General features: G+C 56.8%; 4 protein-coding genes and 1 non-coding gene across 8 annotated transcripts; 1 reads left to right on the top strand and 4 right to left on the bottom strand.

Annotated features, from left to right (window-relative positions):
• Positions 1 to 563: 563 nt before the first annotated feature.
• On the bottom strand, positions 564 to 682 carry LOC120620694 (5S ribosomal RNA). The gene has a single exon (XR_005657951.1). It is a non-coding gene; the product is annotated as a 5S ribosomal RNA (ribosomal RNA).
• A 926-nt stretch (positions 683 to 1,608) lies between these two features.
• On the bottom strand, positions 1,609 to 7,683 carry SYNGR3 (synaptogyrin 3). Of its 3 annotated transcripts, none has more exons than XM_039884939.1 (5): positions 5,707 to 7,683; positions 5,229 to 5,405; positions 3,488 to 3,784; positions 3,140 to 3,282; positions 1,609 to 3,048 (listed from the first exon to the last, which is right to left on the bottom strand). In XM_039884939.1, exons 1-5 carry the CDS (start codon positions 5,803 to 5,805, stop codon positions 3,033 to 3,035), a joined length of 732 nt encoding a protein of 243 aa, XP_039740873.1. In that variant the 5' UTR covers positions 5,806 to 7,683; the 3' UTR covers positions 1,609 to 3,032. The 3 variants fall into 3 exon arrangements, with proteins under 3 accessions (XP_039740873.1, XP_039740872.1, XP_039740874.1); XM_039884938.1 differs by having other exon boundaries at positions 3,547 to 3,784; XM_039884940.1 differs by lacking the exon at positions 5,229 to 5,405 and having other exon boundaries at positions 3,547 to 3,784.
• Positions 7,684 to 7,838: 155 nt separating this feature from the next.
• Positions 7,839 to 11,011, bottom strand: GFER (growth factor, augmenter of liver regeneration). The gene is made up of 3 exons (XM_039884935.1): positions 10,137 to 11,011; positions 9,541 to 9,737; positions 7,839 to 8,626 (listed from the first exon to the last, which is right to left on the bottom strand). The coding sequence occupies exons 1-3, from the start codon at positions 10,908 to 10,910 to the stop codon at positions 8,464 to 8,466; spliced, it is 1,134 nt and encodes a 377-aa protein (XP_039740869.1). The 5' UTR covers positions 10,911 to 11,011; the 3' UTR covers positions 7,839 to 8,463.
• A 1,378-nt stretch (positions 11,012 to 12,389) lies between these two features.
• On the bottom strand, positions 12,390 to 22,326 carry TBL3 (transducin beta like 3). Of its 2 annotated transcripts, none has more exons than XM_039884933.1 (22): positions 22,133 to 22,325; positions 20,626 to 20,677; positions 20,447 to 20,542; positions 20,313 to 20,360; positions 20,061 to 20,202; positions 19,881 to 19,965; positions 19,627 to 19,797; positions 19,452 to 19,527; positions 19,277 to 19,370; positions 19,009 to 19,190; positions 18,780 to 18,921; positions 18,630 to 18,688; positions 18,443 to 18,546; positions 17,803 to 17,950; positions 17,487 to 17,717; positions 17,344 to 17,414; positions 17,102 to 17,258; positions 16,964 to 17,022; positions 16,594 to 16,697; positions 16,427 to 16,498; positions 16,181 to 16,339; positions 12,390 to 16,096 (listed from the first exon to the last, which is right to left on the bottom strand). In XM_039884933.1, exons 1-22 carry the CDS (start codon positions 22,171 to 22,173, stop codon positions 15,987 to 15,989), a joined length of 2,403 nt encoding a protein of 800 aa, XP_039740867.1. In that variant the 5' UTR covers positions 22,174 to 22,325; the 3' UTR covers positions 12,390 to 15,986. The 2 variants fall into 2 exon arrangements, with proteins under 2 accessions (XP_039740867.1, XP_039740868.1); XM_039884934.1 differs by having other exon boundaries at positions 15,957 to 16,096; positions 16,427 to 16,521; positions 22,133 to 22,326.
• On the top strand, positions 13,507 to 15,834 carry NOXO1 (NADPH oxidase organizer 1). Its single transcript, XM_039884943.1, has 8 exons — positions 13,507 to 13,572; positions 13,677 to 13,757; positions 13,950 to 14,025; positions 14,115 to 14,289; positions 14,466 to 14,647; positions 14,742 to 14,852; positions 15,152 to 15,269; positions 15,351 to 15,834. The coding sequence occupies exons 1-8, from the start codon at positions 13,507 to 13,509 to the stop codon at positions 15,616 to 15,618; spliced, it is 1,077 nt and encodes a 358-aa protein (XP_039740877.1). The 3' UTR covers positions 15,619 to 15,834.
• Positions 22,327 to 22,479: the final 153 nt, after the last annotated feature.

Below are 22,479 nucleotides of genomic sequence, written 5' to 3'. Positions count from 1 at the left end.
CCAAATAAGACAAAGGAAACATCTGTAGATGAGAAGAAATGATGTCTTTCTAAAACAAACAGAAGCGGGTATCCATGGTGATGAAGGAGCCAAAGTCAGTGGCCTACATGGGGGGCAGGTGGGAGGCACATGGCTGCACTGCCACTGCCCACCTGAAGCTGAGGACCTGGACAGTGCTGCTTGACTGGCCGTGGCTGGAACTAGAGTGATGTCCCTGGGTGATGGAGAGGAGAGCCTCCACTCTTCACCCTCCATTGAGCTGTCAGGCTGCAGAGAGGCCACCTGCATTTCCTACCACACGAGAAGTACCTCATAGCTGATGCCCTCTTTGCAGACCTGAGCACAACCAACCCACAGAAGAGTAAGCTGAAAACTGGGATATCTTAAGGATGTTGCAAATACCTATTAAGAAACAAAACCCATAATAGTACTATGTGACACTTAAGTAGTTCTGGTTGTGTGACAAGCACTGCTTTGAGCTCTTTGCATGTGTTACCATTAACGTGTATACACGTATTATCACCCCACCCTATGTGATAGGAACTATTATATTTTTTTTTAAATGCCTACAGCACCTGGTATTCCTAGGTGGTCTCCCATCCAAGTACTAACGAGGCCTGACCCTGCTTAGCTTCCGAGATCAGATGAGATCGGGCACTTTCAGGGTGGCATGGCCATAGACTGAACTATTATTTTTATAGATGGAGAACCTGAGGCACAGAGAAGTTGAGAAACTTACCCAAGATGACCAAGCTTGAATGTGGCAAAGCCAGCATTCCAGTTCCAGAGATGGTTCTTAACTGCTTCACTCAACCAGGTTACTAACCGATTAGAAACTTTAGAAATGAAAAACTGAGATAAAAACCCCAATAGTTGAGAGCCAACTCAAAAGTAAACAAGACCAAGCTGGGAAAATCTCTAAAGGGGAATTGGTCATGGAATGTGGTTCTGGAAGCTCTACACCTGATGGAGGTCCCAGGAGCAGAAGGGGGTAAGAAAGGGATATTTGGAGAAATCATGACTGCTTTCCCCAGGCACTGAAGAAAGATAAATGAGCACTAAGCAGGATAATTTTTCAGCCACATCTAGACACACAACTTCAAAAAAATTTTAAAACTTACCAAAAAGAAAAGATAACCCACAAAGGAATGCAAATTGTACTGTTATCAATGCTCTCACTCACAGTGGAGGATCCTAAAATAGAAGTACCTTTAAAGTTCTAAGGAAAATTACTTATTATTTATATACCCAGTAAACCTATCCTTTAAGAATGCGAGTAATATGGAGATTCAAAGTGTACAACCATTGACTCATGAAAGAACTACTAAAGATACACTCCCACAAGAAATATTTAGTACTCTTGCTATTATAAAAGGGATAAATGAGATGGAGATCTCAACATTTCAGAGTGCCTGCTCTGAGCAACCCAGTTCCAGATCAGCATGACATATGGTGAGGGGCTTATGGACCTGGGGCCCCCAGGCGTGGGGGTCAGCCTGGCCTCCACTTGCCTGCCTCTTCTGGGATTCTGGACCCTAGTGCCCTTCAGATCCCAACCTCTAGCACTGGGAGGGGCAGCGGTAGATATGAGTCCAAGAGTGTCTGGGCCACAGTAAACTCATTTATAGTCTTTATTGTAAAGAAGTTGCAGTTGGAACATGGGACACTGAAATTACACAATCACGGATTGTTCTTTCAGAGGAAGAAGGAAAAGATCCATATATACAAAAATTGTAAACATGTTCACTTAAATATCCACATATAATTGACCTATGCTACAATGTTCAGGGTTGTCACTCAACTGCAACTCCAGAGAGAGGTGTCTGTCTGTAAGAATGAAATGTGGCAACTGCATTTGGTACTGACATAATATGAAAAGCCAGCTTGGAGAAACGCATGAGTGGTCAGCTATGCAGAGGGACCTTAACGTTGGACTGGATCTTAAACCAGGGTGCAGGATGAGGAGTTGAGGGATTGGTCTAGGAAGCCAAGGTAAAGGGGTTTACATGGAATGGCTGTCTCCCGGGCACCGTGGGCAGATAGAGCCTTTCTCTTCGCATGGGGCTTGTCTTGCCAGGCACACAAGTGTCCTAAGCCTCTGTTGGTATTATTGAAGGGCTGGTGCTCAGGCCTATGGCCAGGTTGTGCCTTCCTAGCCAGAACTGCCCACACCTGGGCAGGGGCCTGGGCCAAGGCATGGAGGGGCTGGAAAAGGGGCCAAAGACGGAAGGGTTGCTTGTGGGGAACTACCAGGTGAAAACTGAAGACTTGATCACAATCACAACATTGACAGGGCCAAACTACTCTAGCGGCAGGTGAGAGGTAATGGAAGGAGGCTCCAGACAGAGCACATACCCCTACAGGGTGAACCATCATGACAGGAACAAGGACTGCCACTACCCATGGGAACATGGGATGGGAACAGTGGCCATACTCCCCGGGCCACAGCATGGGGATGGGAGCAGCCCCTACACCTGGCTATGGAGGGGCAGCTGGATCCCTGACTGGAGTGAACAGGTGAGCCTGGAGCTGGCTGCCTTATGAGGGGAATGGCCCCCTGCCCAGGCTGGTCCACTAGAGGCTGGAGGACACATGTCCAGGTCTGTGCTGTTCCCTCCTCAAGACCTCAGACCTGGGGCTATGGACTAAAGGTATAGGGAGGACTTGGGAGTACAGCCCAGGCACTCTGGAGGCTACCCTCTCTTGGCTCCAGATGGCCCATAGTGGCCACCCCTCCATTCCTGGCACTGGGCCAGGAAGACCTGAAGGAGGTCACAGAAAGCCTTGGTCCTGCACTAGTGGGGCAGCCTTCCGGCCCTGGTCCGAGCCTGTGGGCCATTAGTAGGCGGGCACCTGGTACCCTTTGGGGCTGGTGTCCAGGGTCTCGGTGAAGGGAGGGCTCTGGTAGGTCTCGGTGCCCTCCACGCCGCTGCCCACCGGGTAGCCAGGGTAGGCCTGGCCTGCCCCGGTGCCCAGCTGTTCGGTGGCAAAGAGAGACATGTCGGTGCCCAGTCGAAACCGCTGCAGGGCCTTCACGGTGAGCGCCACCTGAGGGGGAACCCGGAGTCATTCAGAGCCGACCCTGCCCCGGCCCTAGCCTGGCTGGGCCTGGTCGTCACTGGCCGCATGCTGCACTCACCCAGCTGAAGATAGAAAAGAAGCTGAAGGCGATGGCGGCCCGCGCTGCGTCTCCCGCTTGCTTGGTGCCGGGTCCGGGTGCCGTGCGCTGCCATTGATTGGTGAGGAAGCAGAAGCCCACGAACCACAAGAAAGACCAGAGCCCTGCGGGAGAGCGCGTGGGCGGGTGAAGGGCGCTCCACCCGAGGTCTCCGCCCAAACACACAGGAAACAGGCGTCTATACGCATGGAGGCCCCACCCGCCGCCAGGTCCCGCCCGTACCCCGCTCGTACCTGTTCCTACCCCACTCACCTCAGAATCAAGACGTTCTCCCTCTGGCCCCGCCCCTTAAAGTCCCCACACGCTCACCCGAGAAGTCCCGCGCGCTTCCCTCCAGAGTCCCGCTTTCTCGGCCCGGCCACGCCCACCTGAGAAGCCCAGGTCCAGCAGTACCGCGCGACGGCGGTCGCGGACGCTGCTGATCTGCTGGAAGCGCACATCGAGCAGAAGGAAGGCGGCGCAGGCGAGAAAGGCTCCGAGGCCGAGCGCGACACCAAAGCGACAGGCACCCGTGTTTCCATTGAAGACGCAGCGCAGCTCTGGGCCGCTGTCTGAGTTCACATAGCCCTCGTTGACTATGGGCCCGAAGACGGCGATGGAGAACACCTGCGGGCAGCAGGTGGCACTCAGGGCCTGGCGGTGATACCCCCCTCCTTTGCCGAGGGCCGAGGTCTCCGTGGCCCACCGCGAGCGGCCACGCCCTCTGGCCTATCCCTGTGTTCCCTTGCAGCACGAAGCCAGTCTTTGGATGAAGGTCTTCGGACACTCCCTCCCTCAGGTATTTAGTAATTATGGATAACATGTACCATTTAGTGAGCATCTCTTATGCCCAGGCAGAAGGAAGGTGCTTAAAAACGCTACTTTACATATGTTGTTCGCTCATAGAATCCTCCCAGAAAACCACGAAGGTGCCATTGTTCTTATCCCCTTTACAGCTGGGGAAATTAGGGCTCCAACAGGTGATTTGTCCGAAGTCACACTGCTGATAAGAGCTGAGGCTGACATTCAAGCTGGGTCATCTGCATCATGTGGGGCCCGTAGTGTCTCCTCACCGCCCACTGGAGAGTACAGTAACAGGAGCCTTCAACTGGACCCAGTGATTCTAGGCTTGAGCCAAAGGATCTGGGAAAGGTACATGTGGAACCAGCAGGGAGAGAAAGGCCCGGACACACTGGAAGGTAGGGGGCGCAACAGAGGGACAGCTACATAGAGCTGAGGACTAGGCCCTGTGTGGAACCCACCCTCAGCATCTGTGAGCTAGGCTGCCCTGTTTCCCAGCATGTCAAATGTAGTAACAGGCACAGCTCATGGGATGTTGGGGACTGAGAAAAATATCCCACCCAGCGTCCTACACTTGGTGGGCATTCAAGGATGATGACCCCATGTGACTGTGATTAATTATTAATATCACCCATAAGTGTTTGGGTTCAAAAGGTGACACGATTGACCTCTAGGGTTCAGTCAAACCTCAGCACCCTGTTCCCACCAGGGCTGGAAGGTAGGTAGGAGGTGGACCATTTTACACCAGATGCTGATCTGTTAGCTCTGGGTAGTCTTATGTTTCTAAAAAAAGACCTCCAGTTTCAACTTCATTTTTCTCCTTTCCCTCTCTAGCTCCTACAGACCTACCCAAGAGGGAAAGCGAGGCACAGGATATGGATTCATACCCCTAGAGTGGCCCACAAGTCAGACCATAGCTGGAACCAGAACATAGGGATCTTACATCCCTCTGGCCAGTCATTCCACACAGAAGGGGGAGGCCCACTGCCCCACCCTGGGCACTGCTCTACTGGAAGACCAGCAAGTAGATGCAGCTGCCATCAGCTGCTGCTGCTGCTGGACAAAACCCAAGATTCAGCACCCCACCTCCCCATCTCTCCTGCCTGGAGGGGTGGAAAGGAGGAACAGGCCACAGGGCCTAGGGATGCCCCTGTAGGCTAAGCTGCCCCCAAATCTGCCCCTCCCACACCACCTCCAGGAAGCCCTCCCAGAGAAGACCCCCTTCTGGCTGCCTCACCCAGAAGAATCCCAGAATATTCCCCCGACTCACAGTTGCAACTGGGGACCTGGGAAGGGCCAGCTCCCTTCGAAGGAGCCTGGAGGATGTGTGTGTGGGAGAAGCACGGGGAAACCGCCTGATCCTCTCGGCTCCTGTAGCCCCCTCCTTGGGTAGAGGCTGAGTGGCCGAGCCCCTCCGTGAATCCCATCCCCACTCCTGTACCTGCTTCTAGATCGTGAGGACAGGAAAATCGAGGTGAGGGCTGAGAAAGAGAAGTTAGACCTAAGGAGGAATTGGGGGTGGGGGGCGGCCGGTGGTGACCTCTCAAGGTCCCAGGCTGTCGCCACCGGCCCCTCCCCCGCCCGCAGGTGGGCGCGCCCAGCCGGGTGACGTCACTCCAACCTGCGGCCGGCGGGGGAGGGGTCGGCGAGAATGAGAATGGGGGCGAGGGGCTGGGGCGAGGGGCTGGGGCGAGGGATGAGGGATTCGAGGCAAGGCGGGATAGGATACCGGGGTGGGGGCCACTCACCCAGGACACAACCCGCAGCAGGGTCTGGGGCCGCCGCGCAAAGCTCACGGGGTCCAGGGCAGCCCCCGCACGGCCCGCGCCGAATGAGGCTCCCTCCATTGCTAACCCCGGCGGGCCGTGCGACCCCGTCGCCTTCTGTCTGGCTGTCCGTCCGTCAGGCCGGCCCCGCCCGAGGCCGCCTGGGGCTGCTGCCGATGCTGCTGGTTGGTGCTGCCGCTGCCTCTTCCAGGGAGCGCGCGCCGGCCACGGCGGGGGCGCGCGGGGCGGGGCCGAGCCCGCACCCCGCCACTCCTCCACGAGCTGGACTGGAGCCCTCCCTTACCTCCTCCCTGTCTACCTTCCACTCTCCCACTATCACCTGCCTGATCCGGGTCCGAGATGGGGACCACCCACCAGATCATAATCAGGGAACAGGGCCAAGTTGCCAGGGCCCCCACAGGCCCTCACAGGGAGTCAGGGGTCAGCAGGGCAGGCGGGCACTGGGCTCAGTCTTTGCTGTAGCCAGGCGGCTTGACAGAGACCTGATCACTGTGTAATGTGTAAGGGGGTAACCAAGGACCGAGGGCTCCAGCATCTTATCCTAGCCCTCAGGAAAGGGGAATGAACATGAGTCCCTGGCCCTTGGTCTCCTGCAGACCAGAGATAGGTCACTGGAGCCTTTCTCCCTTGACTCCCCACTGTACCCTAGCTTCTCCAGAGGGTTTTAGCCTCCCTGACAGAGAGGGATAATGGCTTGTTCCCGGGGCACTTGTCCAGGTGGGCAGAGCTCACAGGCTAGCATAGGTGGGAGTTGGGGCATCCCTGCTTTCCTGGGGCCATATGTCGCTCCAAGGGTGCTCTGAGCCTTTCACATTCCTGGGGTTCCCAAACTGCCTTGTGGCTGACATTTAGTTTGAGGTCAAGGGGTGGGGAGCATGAGATATGAGAGTTTGGCCTATCTGCCCCATGCCATTGTTAGGTCTATTCCACGGATCTCCTGGCCCCCAGTTAGATAGTGTCTCTTCCTTCAAGTTCCTTCCAGGTCAGCCTGACAGGAGCCTGGATGACTCTTATGTTTCTGTCTGGGGCATTAATGACAAGTCTGCATTCGTTGAGTATTTACAGTGCCAAGTGCTTCACAATGACCTTTTGGGGTAGGGACTATTATCATCCCCACTTCTCAGATGGTAACTAGGCAGGCTGGTTGAGTTCCTGAATCACTGAAAATGAAGAGCTGGGATTCAAATCCAGGTCCCCCTCTCATGACTTCAGTGAGGAGGGTGGTGCCAGGCCCAGCCCCCTGGGGAACCCACCCCAGGGCAGGTGGGGCCAGAGGTGCTGCCCACTAGTGTTCTGTCAAATCCATTACACTGTGTATCCAATCCCACTGCCTCTCATCTGTCAGCAAATGTTCCCCCTCTTGTATCATCCATTTCCCCCTTTTACTTGATCATTTGCATCAGCAACCAAACATATTACACTTTCTTCAATTTTAAAAACAAACTTCCATTCTTGACCCCATTCCCCTCCAGCTGTTGTATTCTGGCTGGGAGCCCAGGTCTGGGAGCAGGTGTGGCTGAGCAGATCAGGAATGCTCAAAAGCTGGGTCCAATTTACCTCCAAGCCTGCTCCACTCAGCCTTCTCCATCTCAGATACACAGAGCAACTCCATCCTTCCAGCTGCTCAGGCTGTAACCACACAGTCACCTTGGGCTCTATCTTCAGAGTATATCTGGCATCTTCTACCTACTCTGGGGCGAGCTTCCCCCTCAGCTGCCACATGGATGCTTGCCCCTCCCTGTTCCCATCCATGCCTGCCTCATCCCCGCAGCCAGAGGAACCTTTCAAAAGTCACATCTTGCCGTTCTTTAGCTCCAAATCCTCCCAGACCTTCCTGTCACAGGAGCTGAGTGTTAAAACCATGTCCTTGCTGAGTCCTTGATGACCTCATGCCATCCGACCCTCCCATGGCTCCAGCAACTCAGTTTCCTTGCTGTTTTTGGAATATCCTGGCCTAGTCTTGCCTTGGGACCTCTCCTTACTCCTAAGGAGCCGGAACCAGGACAGGAGGAATCAGCTGACCACATAAGAGCAAGGGCAACCCCTGTCCATCTCTGCCAAATCTCAGCACAAAACACACTGAAGTCAGGTCCTCAGTTGCTTCTCTGGCATTTTATTTTGGTCTCAAGCTCCGAGGAAGCTGGCCCTAGGAAGCCTCTGACAGGCCTGGTACAGCTATGGAAAGCCATGTGCTGGACAGGTTGGTGAACCCGCAGTGAAGAACCCTATCTGTTTCTCCCCACTGAAGGAACTGAGCAGGGGGTGGAGCGCTTGGCCTCCAGGCCTCTTTCCTCAAGTACAAACAGCATACAGCTTTTGGAGCTATAATCACTGCAGCTGTCCCTAGCTACACAGTGAGGACACAATGGCCTGGCTTTGAGGGGTGTGGGACAGGGAAGCCCAGCCACACTTGTCATTTTCTTGTGCGGGGAAATGGGCACCAGGAGTGGGGTGGGCAGGAGGCCACATCCTGAATGAAAGGGACAGCCTAGGTTATTCCTACTCTTTTGCCTGCAGCCCCATGGGGCCTCAGCTGAGGTGGCAGCCATACAGGTGCTTGCAGGAGACACCTCCACTTCAACTCCAAACCTGAGGATCACCCAACTTAAACACAACAGGCTCTGGCTCTGCTGCACTTTAATAAGTATCCTGCCCCTCTCAAGTCAGGTCACCCTTAGGCCCTGGCTGGCTGCCCCATGGACTCCAGCTGGCCACCCTCTAGTCACAGGAGCCGTCCTTCCAGCCATCACGCCAGCGCTCATCCACTTTGGAGCAGTCGAAGTCTGGCTTGCCTAGCTTGCGGTTCACCTCGTTGTGCAGGCGGCACAGCCACTGGGTTAAACATGTCCGTGTGCTCGTGTCTGGCTGGTTCCTGCATATCCTGTATGGGGGAGCACATGGAAGATGGAGGTAGGCAGAGGTCCCACTGTCCCTGCCCCACCAGCTCCCTGCCTGCTCAATCCAGGGAGGAGAAATGGGATGCTGCTGTGAGATACACCCATGAATGTCCCTCATGCTCTGAGAAACTTAATTCCCAGAACAGGGCTGACCCTGCATCCAGGTACCATGAACTTAGGCCTGCTCAAAACCCCACTTAGGGAGCTCGGCAAATTCTGACAAGAGCCCAGGGCAAGACATTAAGGCATAGGCCAAGCAACTTTACAACCTCGTAACAATCAGGAAGCCTCACCCCAGCTTCCCTGGCCCCAGGCAGTGTGGAAAGGGTGGGGCCTACACAAAGGCATAACTGAAAACCGAACTTGTTTCTTAGTTCCTGGAGGCTGGTACCTCAGTTCAGGAAGAGATTTCCTTCAAACTGCCCAGACTTCAAACAGCAAGGCTACCCTGCCCCCCCACATCCAACCCAGAAATGCTTATGGGAGCCAAACAATGGCTCTTAGGCTCCCTAATAAGATAAAGGTAGCTCTTGGGAGCAAAAGCAGTGCATTCTCAAGGTCTTGAAACCAGCAATCCTGCTCCAGAAGTCAGGCAAAGTTAAGTCCTCTTTAACCTATAGGAAGCTCCATTAGTGCTAAGCAAGGGACCTCTTGAGGAAAGACCTCCCTGCTGGCCTGTGGCTACAGAAAGCAGTAGTGCCCAGCAGGAGCCCCAGGCCTTTAAGATGGCTCAGATGATGGAATCCCCACTCTGTTGGTGGTCCCTGCTCTTGGCAACCCTCTGCCACCTCTGCACCTACTTGTCCAGGCTCCCCTTTATGACATCAATCAGGGCCCCAGGCCCAGGCTTCAGGTGTAATGCTCTATACTGCCTGTAGATGGTGCATATACAGCTTACCTCTTCCTTATGTCTTCTGCACACTCCTCACACGGATAAAACTTGGAAAATAAATGTATGAACTGGGCCATGTCTTGCTGCTGTTCTGGGGTGGGCAGATCAGGGTAGTAGGCAGCCAGGGTGTGAAGAACAGACCAGCTGTTGCGGCCCAGTTCCTCGCGATCCTGAGGACAATCTTCTCTAAACTTGCCGTCCCGCTGTGCGGAAGGAGACCAACCACGGGTTAGTTCAGTCTCCCCAGAACCAGAAGACTACAAAGTTCCCCTTTTGCTCCCCGCAGCCGGAGGCCCACTGACTGGAGACATTAGTACTGATGCCGATCTGGCCCACGTGTGGCTTAAAGCCCAAAGGCCGGGCTGACCTTGAGGGCAAGGTTCAGAAACTGCCAACCTTGGGGGACATAAGTTTGTTAGGCATAGGACCTGTGGCCGCTCGGCCAGGACGTTAGGAGACCTGCCCGGGGCCCCTGAAAACAAGGAGCGGGAGCCGAGGGCCAGGGGTGGGGGAAGTGGAGGCGAGGCGTATGCGGGTTGGGGCTAGGGGTAGGCAAGGCTCGTGGGCCTCTGCGTGGAGGTAGTGCCACCAGGCATGTGCACCTTCTGCTGCGTACGCATCCACGTCTTGAAGTCCACACAGGCCCGGCAGGGCCGCCTCCGGGAGATGTCATTAGCAACTTCAGGGTTGGGAGTCGGCGCCTGGGTCAGCGTCGAAGCGGAGGCGGTAGCATCTTTCCGTCCCACGCCCCGGCCGCGCGCGTCAGTCACCAGGTCCTCCATCGCCTCAGACCGCGCGCCGCCGGGCAGAAAAGAGAAGAAGTTGCCGCCGCCGAAGCGCCCCCGCTCGCTGGAGGCCGCCATGTTGCCCGCGCGATGTCTGCCGGGCCAGCTCGGCCTCCAGATGGGCCTCCAAGTCGGCCTCCAGGCCAGCGCGCGCGCCGCCGCCAGAGCACAGCCATAGGAACCGGGCGTGCGCACCGCGGGCTCTGGCACGGAGGCCGGGCCCGAGCTGGGACAGGGGGCGGGCTCGGAGGCGGAGTCCGGGGCGGGAGCTGGGTCCGTCGAGGAGGCGGGGCTGAGAGTCGCGGTCCGCACCCGGGAGGAGGCAGAGCCAGAGGCTGGGGTCCCGGCCAAGGACCCGTCAGACGCGCGAGCGGGGGCGGAGGAGGGGCCGGAGGCGGGGCCGGAGGCCCGGGTCCTGGCCGCGCCCCTGGGCCTAGTTCCGCGGCCCGCGCCCATCTTGCGTTGTCCATGGCGGCTCTCCGGCTTCCTCCAGTAGAAGAGGAGAGTGTTGTGGAAGGTGCGCCGCGGTCGCGCTGTGGACTCGGGCTGCGATTGAGGCGAAGTCCGTGTTGCGGCCTTTGACGCCCCCATCGCTCCACTCCAACCGTGCCGTGTGCCCACGGCCAGGTTCTGTGCTTTCAACTGAGGGCCCGCCGCAGGGACAGCTGCGCGGCGCCATGGCGACGCGGGGCGGGGCCATGAGCGCACAGAGGGCGGTGCGCGCTAGGGCCGGGTTCCCGGGATCAGCCTCTGCGGCCCCAGCCACGGCAACGCGGGGTGGAGCCTTGGCTTCAAAGAGGAGGTGCTTGTCTCTCGGCTCCTTAGTGCACCCAGCGGCCGGTGATCCTACACCCTGCTAGAAGGGGTTAAACTCATGTAGAATGGCATTAGGGATACCTTTGCTTCCGTACGTACACTCATTCATTCCGCAGGTATTTGTGTTGTGTGTAATCTGTTACACTGTTCCAGGCGCCGGGCAAGGTGAGGAACGAGATCCAACCCTGACCTCCTTAGCTCATAGTCATGGTCAAGACAGAAACAAGCAAAAGGAGTCACGCTAATAAAGAATTACTTACAAACTATGATGGGGGGTGTGGTAAATCCAGAAGACCTCTTTAAGAAGGTGACCCTTAGACAGAGTCCTGAAGGATGGGAAATCAGCTGAGGGCAGTGGAGGCCAAGGCGGAAAGTGGGTCTTGGCCTCTTGCATAGGCAGAAAAGTGGGTCTTGGCCTCTTGCATAGGCAGAAAGGCCAGTGGGACAGGACCTAGGGAGGAGAGATCCAAAGGTAGGCAGGGGTTCACCAAGGACCTCATCAGCTGCCAGGGAATTGGGAAGTTATTCTAAGGACAGTGGGAAGGTACTGGACAGTTTTGAGCAGGGCTACCTCTACCTGATCCCATTCCTGTTTTGCAAAGATTCCTCTGGAGAGTCCATTTCATGGGAACAAGTGAGGAGCATGGCCATTAGGGGATGGGTTTGGGGGGCTGTTGTAGTTATCCAGGTGAGAGATGAGGGTAGGGGCTATAGAGAAGGAAAGAGTGGAAAGGATCCAAGGTTGCTGGGGGTGTGGAGCAGGAACTGTCAGTTGGGACAGGGGCTCTTCTAGGTCACTGTCTGTGAGTAAATTTACTTCTCCAGCTTCTCTCCTCCATCTTCCATGGAAGCAGGGTCTGTCCCACCTTGGATCCTGCCAGGCCGGCAGGACCTTCAGCACGGCTCCCACTGAGGTTGGGGAGTGTGACAGTTGGGCTGAAGGCACTGCAAATCAGGCCTATGTCAGCAGGTATTCATTGTCTGGGACCAGACTAGGGAGGGTTTGAGAGCTTCAGAGAGAGCTGCTGGTTGGATGCACAAAAGCCCTTGGTCCAGGCCAGGGTGGTTTCCTGGAGGGATGCCCTAGAAGCATACCCTGGAGAGTTTTGAGTGAGGGAGTTCCCAACAGAGAGCTGTTGGTTCTAATGCAGGACAAGGCAATTTCCCCAAGTGGGGGTGATACCAATCCCTGCAGTGAGAGAAGAGGGTCCTTTGGTGGAGAGTGTGGAAAGAATTCAACACACACGCCAAAGGTAGAGTCAAAAGTAGTTTATTAGAAAAATAACACTTCACAGTGTGGTCTCCTCTCAGAGGCAGAGAGTGACAAGGACAGAGAGAGATAATGAGACAGTAAACTCAGGGACCCAGAGGGACAGTGAGTGACAAAGGCACTGAGAGGGACTCTTGTGTGTTCAGGGCCTCCTCCCTACATTAGTTCCAACAGCAGAAAATCATGCACCAAAGTTAGATGGGGCTGCAGAAATCTCTATAAGGAAGCAGCCCAGAAATGTGGGGCACTCGGGCATACCGTCTGGAGATTCTAGGGCCTTCTCTCACTGCCCCAGTTAGTGGGGGGAATAATCACTCCTGATCTCAGAGGCTGCGTTTGCAGTACTTGTAATAAATCATGAATTCAGAGACTGCTCTTAAAACAGTCCTAGTCACAACCTTCCCCACTTCCAAGTGCCAGGTGACTGCAGAGATAGACTCTCTTCTTTCTGCCTTAAGTCTGCCCCCCATAGGGGAACTTCTGGGTGACCCTGTGAGGTCTGCCCCTTCCCAACACATACAGAAAATCTGACAATCAGCCCTTTAACATAAATTTTCTCCTTTGTGACTTGGTAACATTAAAAGATCTTTTTCCAAAGTAGGATTAAGCCATTCCTGATAACTGCTTGTGAACTCTCCAGGGAGTTCAAAGACAGCAGTGGGGCCCACCCTGGCAGCAGGCTCTCACCAGTATCAACACAGGGCCACAGGGCGTGGGAGAGCTGGAAGGGTGAGCCAGGCCTGGCGGCACTTTGATGACTCTTCCTTCTCTCAAGGCCAGACTTTGGTAGGAGGGCCTCAGGCAGCAGTCCTAGCCCCTCCACCACATCCGTGCTCCCCCTCTCACTCTCAAGCCTTGTGTTTCTGCCCCTCCACCCAAACCTTCAGCTTGGGGTATAGTGAGGAAGTTGTGAAGAAAGCAGGTAGGGCAGCGCTACAAGATCCTGGCAGGTCTGAGGTGAGGCGTCACTGGGGAATTCCCACCAATCTTCCGGGTTCCCGGGAGTGCCTCCCCACCCAGTGTGAGCAAGGAAGCAGCAGGACCCTTCACTGCTCACTGCCAGCTTCAGAGGCCCAGATTGCGACTCAAAAAGCCACAGCTATGGCGGGCCCTCGGCACCCAACGTCAGTACGTGCAGCAGCTCTGGTGCAGACAGAGAGGCTCCAGGTATGACCCTACAGGTCCCTGACAACCTCGAGAAGGGAGGGAGGGGAGGAGTGAGTTTTCATGGCCCAGCCCCTCCCAGATACCCCCAGCCTTTCCTCCAACAGACATTCGCCATCTCTGTGCACTGGTCTGACAACAGCAACACCTTTGTGCGCAGGAGCTGGGATGAGTTCAGGAGGCTTCATGTGAGTGAACTTGGGGCGACCTGACTTAACTGCATGATCCACTCATGACCCCCACTGGAGTGCCTGTTCTCACACTCTGGCGGGCTTCCTGTCCTTACAATCCTGGCAAGGGAACCCCACCTGCCCAAGTGAACCCCGGTGGGCATTGGGACCTACTGGTTTTGGGACCAATAGGCTGGTTCTCGCCCTTAGAAGACCCTCAAGGAGACCTTCCCAGTAGAGGCGGGCCTGCTGCAGAGATCTGACCGCGTTCTCCCCAAGCTTCCAGGTCAGGCCAGCAGGGATCCTGGGAGGGGCAGGGGCAGCCTGGTGGGGGGACACCCTGGGGCAGGGTTAGATGGTCTGTCATGCCCACAGACACTTCCTTGTTGGTGCGTGGGGGGCGTACAGGCCGCGGCCTGACACGCCTGCGGCTGCTGGAGACCTATTCACAGACATTGCTGTTGGTGAAGCATGTGTCTAAGGCCCCAGTGATCACCAGCTTCTTCGCACCACAACCCTGGGACCTGGAGCCCACACTGCCACCTGGCAGGTGCTTGACCACCCCAAACTCCCCATGGGAAGTATCTGGAGGGTGGAGGTGGCATAGTGGAGAAAGGGCCTAAGAGGTCCAAAGACAGGGCAGCTGAGGGACTTCTGAGAGTTGGCAGGCCAATCTCCACACTTCTCACCCACCCACCTCTTGCCTGTGCCTGCTGCCCTTTCCAGCCTGGTGATCTTGCCTGTCCAGGAAGAGCCCCTACCTGGCCCTGTGGGCAGCCTTTCCATCCACAGCCTGGAGGCTCTCAGCCTGCACTGCCTGCAGCCCTTCAGCACCCAGGACACACGGGGCCGACTTTTCCATGCTCAGGCCCAGGAGGCCCTAAATGTGCTGCTGCGACACCCCTCAGGTAGGGCTGGGCAGGAGTCTGGGGATTCAATCTTCTGCCCCCAGGAGCCCAGAGGGCCTGGGGAGCTGAACCCCTGCCCACCTCTTGCACACAGGCTGGTGGCTGGTAGAGAATGAAGACCAACAGATAGCATGGTTTCCTGCTCCCTACCTGGAGGTGGCCCCAGGCCAGAGACAAGAGCAGGGGCAGTCCCTAGGGAGTAGTGGTATGAGACTAACCCTCCTCCCCATGCCCACCACCACCACCACCACTGGGCAGCATGCAGCCAGGCTGGGCCACAGAAAGCACCTGACCCAGGGAAGAGAAGCTGTGGAATGACTAGGTGGTGGCAGTAGCCTGTGCGTAGTACCCATAGGAGGGTGGAGATCCAGTGGGTTTTCGAGTGGTCCTTGGTGTCAGCAGAGATCCAAAGAAAGAGGGATCCCAGAGTTGGTGATTCAGTGGGAAATGAGGGGACCGAGAGGTGGAAGCCTTGTGGTGACCCCCCAAGTACCCCACTTCCAGGGTCCCAGTTCTGTGCTTCCCGTGCTTATGAAAGCAGCCAGGCCGACGAGCTATCAGTACCTGCAGGGGCACGTGTGCACGTGCTGGAAATGTCAGACCGTGGCTGGTGGCTATGCAGGTGTGCAGGTGTGGGGCTTTGGCAGGGGGTGTCCAGCCAAGGGTAAGGCCTTGTGCTAACCAAATCCCACTTTTATCACAGGTTCGGCAACCGCACAGGTCTTCTCCCCTCCGTGCTGCTGCAGCCAGATGGGTTGAGCATGCTCCTGAGTGGGCCAGGACTCCACTGTGGGGCAGAGGGTGGGGAGAACAGGGTGGACGAGGCCCAAAGCTGCCCTGAGCCCCCCCAGGCCACAACTCTTTCCCCTACTGTGCCCACCCGCCCCCTGATGAGTGCCATTCAGAGTCGCTGCTGCACCATCACACGAAGGGCACTGGGGAGGCACCCAGGGGGTCAGGGACCCCCTTGAGAGTATGCAGAACCACATGGAGGGCTGTGCTGTGCACCCCATAGCTGAAGCAGCAGGCCAGAAACTCCAGACCCCAGGGAGTCTGGAGCCTGATGGCAGCCATACCACCCCCAGCTCAGGGGGAAGTGCATTTGAGGGTGGGATTCCCTGACTGGCAGGGCCAGGAGGCTATACTCTTCTATTTCCTCTAAATAAAAAACTCTACTGATTGACCTATACCCAGTGTCTGTGCTGAGGGGCAGGCCTGTTGGGTCATATCCAGGCCAGGGCACAGGGATGGGGCTGGCCAAGGTTGTGATCCAGGACCCAAAGTGAGACAATGCCCAGACACAGGGAGCTAGAATAGAAAAGTACACTTTCTGCGTGTTTCAGAGAGCTGAGGGGTCCACAGGGAGGGTGGGTAGCTTCATGTTGTGCCATAGGAAGTCGAGGAAAGTAGCTGCCTGCAGTGTCCGGCTCAGCCTCTGAAAGTGCCGCTCTGGGGGACGACAGAGGCTGTCAGGGGTCCGCATAGTCAGGCCCGGGCTCCTTCCTACCCCAACCTGGGGCAATGCCTACATACCGGTGTAGGGCATCAGGGCCTCAAGCGAGGTCCGAACACCCTCATAGGCCAGCAGCTCTTCGGGAGACTCATGCCGCAGGAGCACACCCAGCACAGCCTGGGCTTCGTGGCAATGCCTTGAGTTTGTGTTCCATATGACACAGAAACGCAACAAGGCCTCTGCAGGTAACAGAGATGGTCAGATCTGCCCACTGGCCATCCCACCCAGATCAGCCACTGTCCAGCCTCTACCGGCCCACCCCAAACCTTTCTGGTCTCGCCGCAGCCGGAGCACTGTGGTTTCCAGCTTCTCACAGGCCTCAGGGTCCCTCCGGATGGCTGTGGGAGGAGGGAAGATAAGCCTTAGGGAAGGGGCATAATGGACTTCAGAGGCCCCCCACTCTACCACCTGTCAGGCCCGAGGCAGCACTAACCCTGGATAACAGTCAGCACAGTGTGGGGCCGGTCCAGGGAGATAGCCAGGCCCAATGCCCGCAGGTACCGCTTCTCCTGAAGCAGGTTGTCCAGTTCTTGCTGCCTGGTGGGGGAAGGTGGGAGGATAGGGGCATAGGGCTGTGGCTGAAGGCAGAGCCACCAGAGGGCTGGCTTAGGAATCAGCAGCCCAGGCCTGAGCACTCACTGATGGTGAGCTGTGTCGCCACTCCAAGCCTATTTCCCCACGCCATAAAGCAGGGGTGATGCTATGCCCTACCCTAACCAGAGGACATGACGCTAATGCATAGGACGTGCCAGACATATGGGTGACACTCACAGGGAGGCTGAGGTGGGAACCTCCAGACTTACTTGACCACCTGCTCCTCCTTCTTGGCCTGTTCCTCTGCCTGCTCTGTCTCCGTCACATCCTAATGTCAGACGGGGGTCAGACTGGTCCCGCCATGCTGCCCTACCCACTCTGTGCCCACCCAACCCAAGCCCACACACCTTCCAGAGGATGACACAGGAGTCACTGGCACCAGTGAGGGCACAGTCATCCAGACGGTTGCAGTGCAACCCCCAGACCTTGTCCTCGTGTGCGTCCAGTGTCTTCACGCACTCGTTGTTCTTGATGGTCCAGAGCTTCACGAGCCCGTCAGAACCACTGGGTTTGGGATTGGGAGGGGGCTCAGTGTTGGGGCCTGTCCCCCAGCTCACTCCACCCACTGCCCTGTCCCCAACCCATTCACCTGGACAGCAGCTGTGTGCCACGGCTCACAAAGGCCACCTTCAGTACAGAAGCATCATGCCCCTCAAATGTCTGCAGGGTTGGGACAGAGAGGTCATGAGATGGCATCAGGTAGGGGTCAGGCCTAGTGTAGGGTCAGCTTACCTTGAGGCAGCTGAAGTCTTGCAGTGCCCAGAGCTTGACAGTGCCATCAGCTGAGGCTGTGGCCAGCACCTGGTCCATGGGTGAGAACTGGACACACCAGAGGCCACGCCGGTGGCCTGAGAAGACACCCAGCAGTTGGCACTGTGGCAGAGCCCAGAGCTTGGCTGTGCGGTCCTGTGAGCCTGTGGCCAGCAGTTTGTCATTGGGGGCAACAGCTACACTGTTGATGTCCTGGTGAGGGGAGTAGGCAACAGCTCAGACCCTTATGCTAGCGAGGGCCTCACCATACTACTGACCCAATGTGCCGTGTGGTCACCTTGTCATGGCAACGCTGTGTGGTCAAGGCCTGTAGGAGGACAGGACCACTGTCTGGGGCTTTGTTCTTGGACAGCAGAACTTCGGGGAGGGGCCACAGCTTCACAGTACAATCCTGGCTGCCGGTCACCAGGAAGGTCTCCTTCAGCCTAAGGCCCAATGAGGGGGAGGAAGAGACACCTGTTGAGCGCCCCACCAGCCTTGTCTGCCCATGCACCACGGCTCAAGCCTATAGGACCACGGTCCAGACCAGAGAAGCTCTCCAACACCACTTGCCCCAACTTAAAACTGTACCATCCACCCTTGGTGCTGCCACACCAGGTCACTTTGTCCCAAAAATGGAACCCCCAGCCATAAATGCAGGGAGCACCTTTTTCACCTGGGCCATGTTCAGGGTCATTCTCTCTGCCCCGATGCCCCACCCCTTTTATCCACCCAGCCCCAAGGCCACTTCTGGAAACACCCCTCCCATGGCACCTGGGTGTGCCTCTGGCCCATTCTTTGTTCCACATCCCTGGGCTGGAGTGTCAAAAAGCAAGGCCAAAGCCACCTTCTCCTCATCTCCCTAAAACAGAACCCCATTAGCAGGGCCTGAGCCTCTGCCTCTGTGACAGCCCTGGACCCTAGCCTTGATTCAATACCTAGAGCAGCAGATGGTGCCCACGCTGTGTGTGTGCCCAGAGCCATGAGCCACACAGGTCACTTCGCCAGCCTTGTTCATCCTCCAGACACGGATACTCTGGTCCTGGGGATGAGAAGGGTGAGGACAGGTGCTGGGCTGGGCTTCCCTACTTGGGACTCATACCTCCACACCTTGGGGTACCTTACCTTGGCACAGCTGGCAAATAGCCACCCCTTCCGGAACACATCGAGGGCCAACACAATGTCTGGGATGAAGTGGGGAGAGACCAGTTAAGGGAAAGGAGAAGCAATTCAGTCCAGGAAGAGAGTCCAGGGGCATCGACTGGGTGCCCTCACCTGTGTGGCCATGGAGAATCTGGCAGGCTGAAGTCTGTAGCTCAAACACTTTCAGGCATGGGCTATTGGAGGCCACAACAATGTGGGAGTCCTCAGGCCCAAGGAACCGGACATCCAATACCTCCTCACTGTAGCCGGCAAACTATGGGGTAGAAGGACACAAACTAGGACATGTGTGAATGGAAGGCTGGTGCCCACAGGCCATAAACTGGGCAAGGGCAGTGCTCACCTGTTTCTGTAGCTGAAGCGAGCGTGCCTCATAGAGCAGCAGGTTGTGGTCAGCAGTGACACTGAGGAGTAGGCCAGCGGCTCGGACCAGAGTGCAGTGGGTCAGTTCCCGCCCAGGGCCTGACAGCTGCTGCTGTGTGTGTACACACTGCCCAGAGGCTGCCTCCCACACACGCAATATGCCTGTGCAAGGACACGGGCTGCTGGGACTTATAGGTCCATGGGCTACCCTAAGTCCCTGCTGCCCACCCTGGCCTGGCCCCACACACCTTGGTTGCCAGCTGTCAAGAAGTGCAGGTCCGTGGACTTCACACCCAGCTGGGGTGCTGGTTCCTCTGGCAACAGCACTGCAGCCTCCACACTCTGGGGACAAGCAGGTCAGAGGTGACAGACCCATCCCTAACCCTACCCCACTCACTAGCCCTGACCCCTTGGTACGCCCACCTCAAACACTGGCACGGTCCGCAGGGCCTGGTGGTTCCGCAGGTCCCAGACAATGCAGATCTTGTCCCGGCCCGAGCTGGAGGAAACAGCCACCTTATTCTCTACTCTCAGTCTTGCACCCACCACCCACTCAATCACCCAATTCCTGCCAAGGCCTAGGTGGAAGGCCACTGACCTGAGCATGGTGTGGCCATCAGCACTAAAAGTCAGAGAGGTGACAGCACTATAGTGGGCAGTCAGTATAGCCAGGCACGACCGGTCCTGTAGTGACCATATGCGGATGGCGGCGTCCATGGCTGAGGAGAAGAGGAGCAGGCGTGCAGGGTCCGGATGGAAGGCCACCAAACTATAGGCAGGTGGGCAGGGTCAGTGAGCTATGCCACCTCAGAGTGATGCCCCACCCACCCAGCCTCTGCTGCTCCTACTCACTGCACGACACCTGGCGAGCCCCGGAAGTGGTGTGTCCCATAGTGCTGCACAATATCCCAGATGCGCACACCCCCGTCACAGCCACCTGTGGGAATGTGCTTTTGGTAAGGGGACTGGTATGCCCAAAGCCCCCAGCCCATGTGCCTTCTAGCTGGCCTACCCACTGAGCTGGGGTCCTACCTGTGGCTAGTAGTGTGGAGGTGGGGTCAAAAGCCATGGTGGCCACAGGGGCTGTGTGTATTGCCTTCCACAGGCGGGTGACACTGCCCTCTCGCCAGGCCCACTGAGCCAGCAGCAGTGCCCGACTGGCTGTCACCAGCACCTGAAGGAGGATGCAGTTCAGGTGGGGGTAGAGGCATAGCTGCCCATCCTCATAAACTCAGAGTTCGGTTGGGAGTTGGTGGAGCCCCCTCCTGTCCCTTCTTTATATACCTCATCATCAGGGCTGAGGTCAAAGGCAGTAATGTCCTCCTGGTCCTCCTAGGGGGCAAGAGTGGACACACAGTACCTGAGAATAGGCTGCTCTTCCACACTAGCCCCTTCGCCCTGGCTCTCCTTGCCCTCACCTGCTCCAGGCTACGTAGTATGGCCCCCGAGGCCACATCCAAGATGTTGATTCTGGTACCACAGACACAGAAGAGGTGCTGTCCAGTCCGGTCCAGCTGGTGAAAGAGAGGCCTCAGCCAAAGGTAACACTCTGCAGCCCCTGCCTGCCCCACCACTCCGCCACTCCCTAGGCTGGTACCTGCACCTTCCCGCCCTTGTAAAAAGGCTCGATCTTGCGCTCAACAGCATAGCTAGAGGAAGGACAAAGGGAGAGAGTGAATGACCCACTCTTTGGTCCCCAGTGCCCAGTACTGGGTGCTCTCCCAGGAGTTAACCCATTAGGCCCCTGTGATTGATTACAGGCAGCAAGAACAGGGATAGGCTGGGGTCGGGGGGGAGGGTGTCTTTTCACTGGTACCTTCTTTAACCTCTCAACAGAACTGTGAAGTAAGTGTTAGTACCCCCATTGTACAGAATATTGGAGACCCAAAGCTGGTTGTTGATCCACAAGGGGTGGGGTGACAGCACAGATAGTCCAACAGCTCAGTCTTCCCAGAGTCCCCAGTGCCCAGTAGGCCAGGCCTTGGGTGCCCCCTGCTGGCCATGGGAGGTCAGGCCTGGGTACTAGCCCATAGCAACATGATTCTGAACATCTTCAGCCCTGAGGTCCCGCCTGCCTTTTCCTTAACACCAGCCTGGCCTGCACCCCAATCTCCAAGTAGCCCTCTTCCCTCTTCAGCTGCCTCCAGGCCACTGCACTCTCCCCTCTAGACAGTTGTTCCAATATCTTCACTAAAAGCCTTTTAGCACATCTGTTTACATCACTATCGTACCTTAAAACCCTCCCCTCTCCTTACATGTTACCAAGATCCTGCCTGAAGGGGCCACTGCTGACCTTCTTATTTCAAACAGGTTGTTCCCTGTATACTGCCTAAATCTCTCTTCTCAGATTTCAAAGGCACCTGGCTAACTCCACTGCAGGAAGGCTTACTGCCAAAATGAAACAAAGCCTCCCAACCCCTGAACCCAGTTGACCATCCAACAGAGGTGGCTCTTAGCTCCAGGGCTTCCCGTTGCTAGTACTCGTCACAGCCTCGTCACTAATGGAAAGGATTTGCTTAATGTGTTTATCCCGCCAAACTGCGTTGCACGCAGCAGGGCTGCATCTGTCCCGTTCCGGACACTAAGCACCTAGATGTTCAGCAAGTTTGGGGACTGAATAAGCAAAGGATGCAGGGCTTCCTGGGCCACTGATGACCGGGCCCATCTCCTGACCTCTCTTCCTGCTCCCTGGAGAAGAGGGACAAGTGAAAGCTCACAGGTCGCCTGCTCCAGAGGTGGTTCTCCCGCTACCTGAGGGATGAAGGGTGGCGTTTCTGTCCAGGATCAGCCTCCATTCGTGCTCAGTCCGCCCCTTCCTCCTCCTCTGGGATTTCTGGTCCCCACCCCCGAGCCGGCTGCTAGTTTAAGTAACCGAGGCTGGCTGTCCCCGGTCGGGATCCAGTCCTCCCCGAGAGCAGTTGGTGCCGGCTCTTCTACCTTACAACGCCACAGCCGCCACGACCTCGAGGGCCAGTCCGTACACATCCCTCACTGCCCCTCCAGACTCGAATGAGCACCCAGTTCACAGCATGCTCCTTCGCTACTCCGCTGCGAACCCGGTTCTCTCCCCGGACGGCGCCCACAGCCCCAGCGCCCCAGCTCACTTGGCTTTGAAGCGGCCCACTCTCGCTGCAGCCTCCTCCATTGTCGCTGCCGCCACCGCAGCTGCCACCGCCGCGTGAGGGGAACCCGTGCGCCACTCCTCACTGCCGGCGCACTTCGGTATCGTCACCGTCCACTACTGATGTGACGTAACTAGCACTGCGCTCTCGGCGCCATCTTTGCTGTGGTTAGTGGCTGCTGCGTCAGGAAGCGGAACCCGGCCGAGGCATTTCCGGCCCGCAGGCTGGGTTGCAGAGCGGATCGGAAGTGGCTCCAGCGGATGGGGTAGACTGACAGGGGACTGAGTCGCTAGCTGTCCGGTCTTTTAATGGAAATTTAAAAAGGCATT

The sequence above is a fragment of the Pteropus medius genome, unplaced genomic scaffold, assembly GCF_902729225.1.
Source record: "Pteropus medius unplaced genomic scaffold, Ma_sr-lr_union100, whole genome shotgun sequence".
In the NCBI taxonomy this organism is placed as follows: Eukaryota; Metazoa; Chordata; class Mammalia; order Chiroptera; family Pteropodidae; genus Pteropus; species Pteropus medius.
Note: the sequence above shows the minus strand (reverse complement) of the source record. Positions and strands in the feature narration are given on the sequence as shown.

Excerpts from the sequence above, each read along its gene's own strand:
- GFER (XM_039884935.1), bottom strand. The coding sequence starts at position 10,910 with ATGGGGGCGTCAAAGGCCGCAACACGGACTTCGCCTCAATCGCAGCCC. Across the intron at positions 9,738-10,136 it reads GGATGCGTACGCAGCAGAAG|CGGGACGGCAAGTTTAGAGA; the intron begins GTGCACATGCCT and ends CCTTCCGCACAG. Across the intron at positions 8,627-9,540 it reads GCAGAAGACATAAGGAAGAG|GATATGCAGGAACCAGCCAG; the intron begins GTAAGCTGTATA and ends TCCCCCATACAG.
- SYNGR3 (XM_039884938.1), bottom strand. The coding sequence starts at position 5,805 with ATGGAGGGAGCCTCATTCGGCGCGGGCCGTGCGGGGGCTGCCCTGGAC. Across the intron at positions 5,406-5,706 it reads TGCTGCGGGTTGTGTCCTGG|AAGCAGGTACAGGAGTGGGG; the intron begins GTGAGTGGCCCC and ends CTCACGATCTAG. Across the intron at positions 3,785-5,228 it reads CCAGGTCCCCAGTTGCAACT|GTGTTCTCCATCGCCGTCTT; the intron begins GTGAGTCGGGGG and ends TGCTGCCCGCAG.
- TBL3 (XM_039884933.1), bottom strand. The coding sequence starts at position 22,173 with ATGGAGGAGGCTGCAGCGAGAGTGGGCCGCTTCAAAGCCAA. Across the intron at positions 20,678-22,132 it reads GTGGGCCGCTTCAAAGCCAA|CTATGCTGTTGAGCGCAAGA; the intron begins GTGAGCTGGGGC and ends TCCTTCCTCTAG. Across the intron at positions 17,951-18,442 it reads GGCACCATCTGCTGCTCTAG|GCTGAAGGAGACCTTCCTGG; the intron begins GTATTGAATCAA and ends ATTGGGCCTTAG.
- NOXO1 (XM_039884943.1), top strand. The coding sequence starts at position 13,507 with ATGGCGGGCCCTCGGCACCCAACGTCAGTACGTGCAGCAGCTCTGGTG. Across the intron at positions 13,573-13,676 it reads TGCAGACAGAGAGGCTCCAG|ACATTCGCCATCTCTGTGCA; the intron begins GTATGACCCTAC and ends TTCCTCCAACAG. Across the intron at positions 14,853-15,151 it reads GCAGTCCCTAGGGAGTAGTG|GGTCCCAGTTCTGTGCTTCC; the intron begins GTATGAGACTAA and ends CCCCACTTCCAG.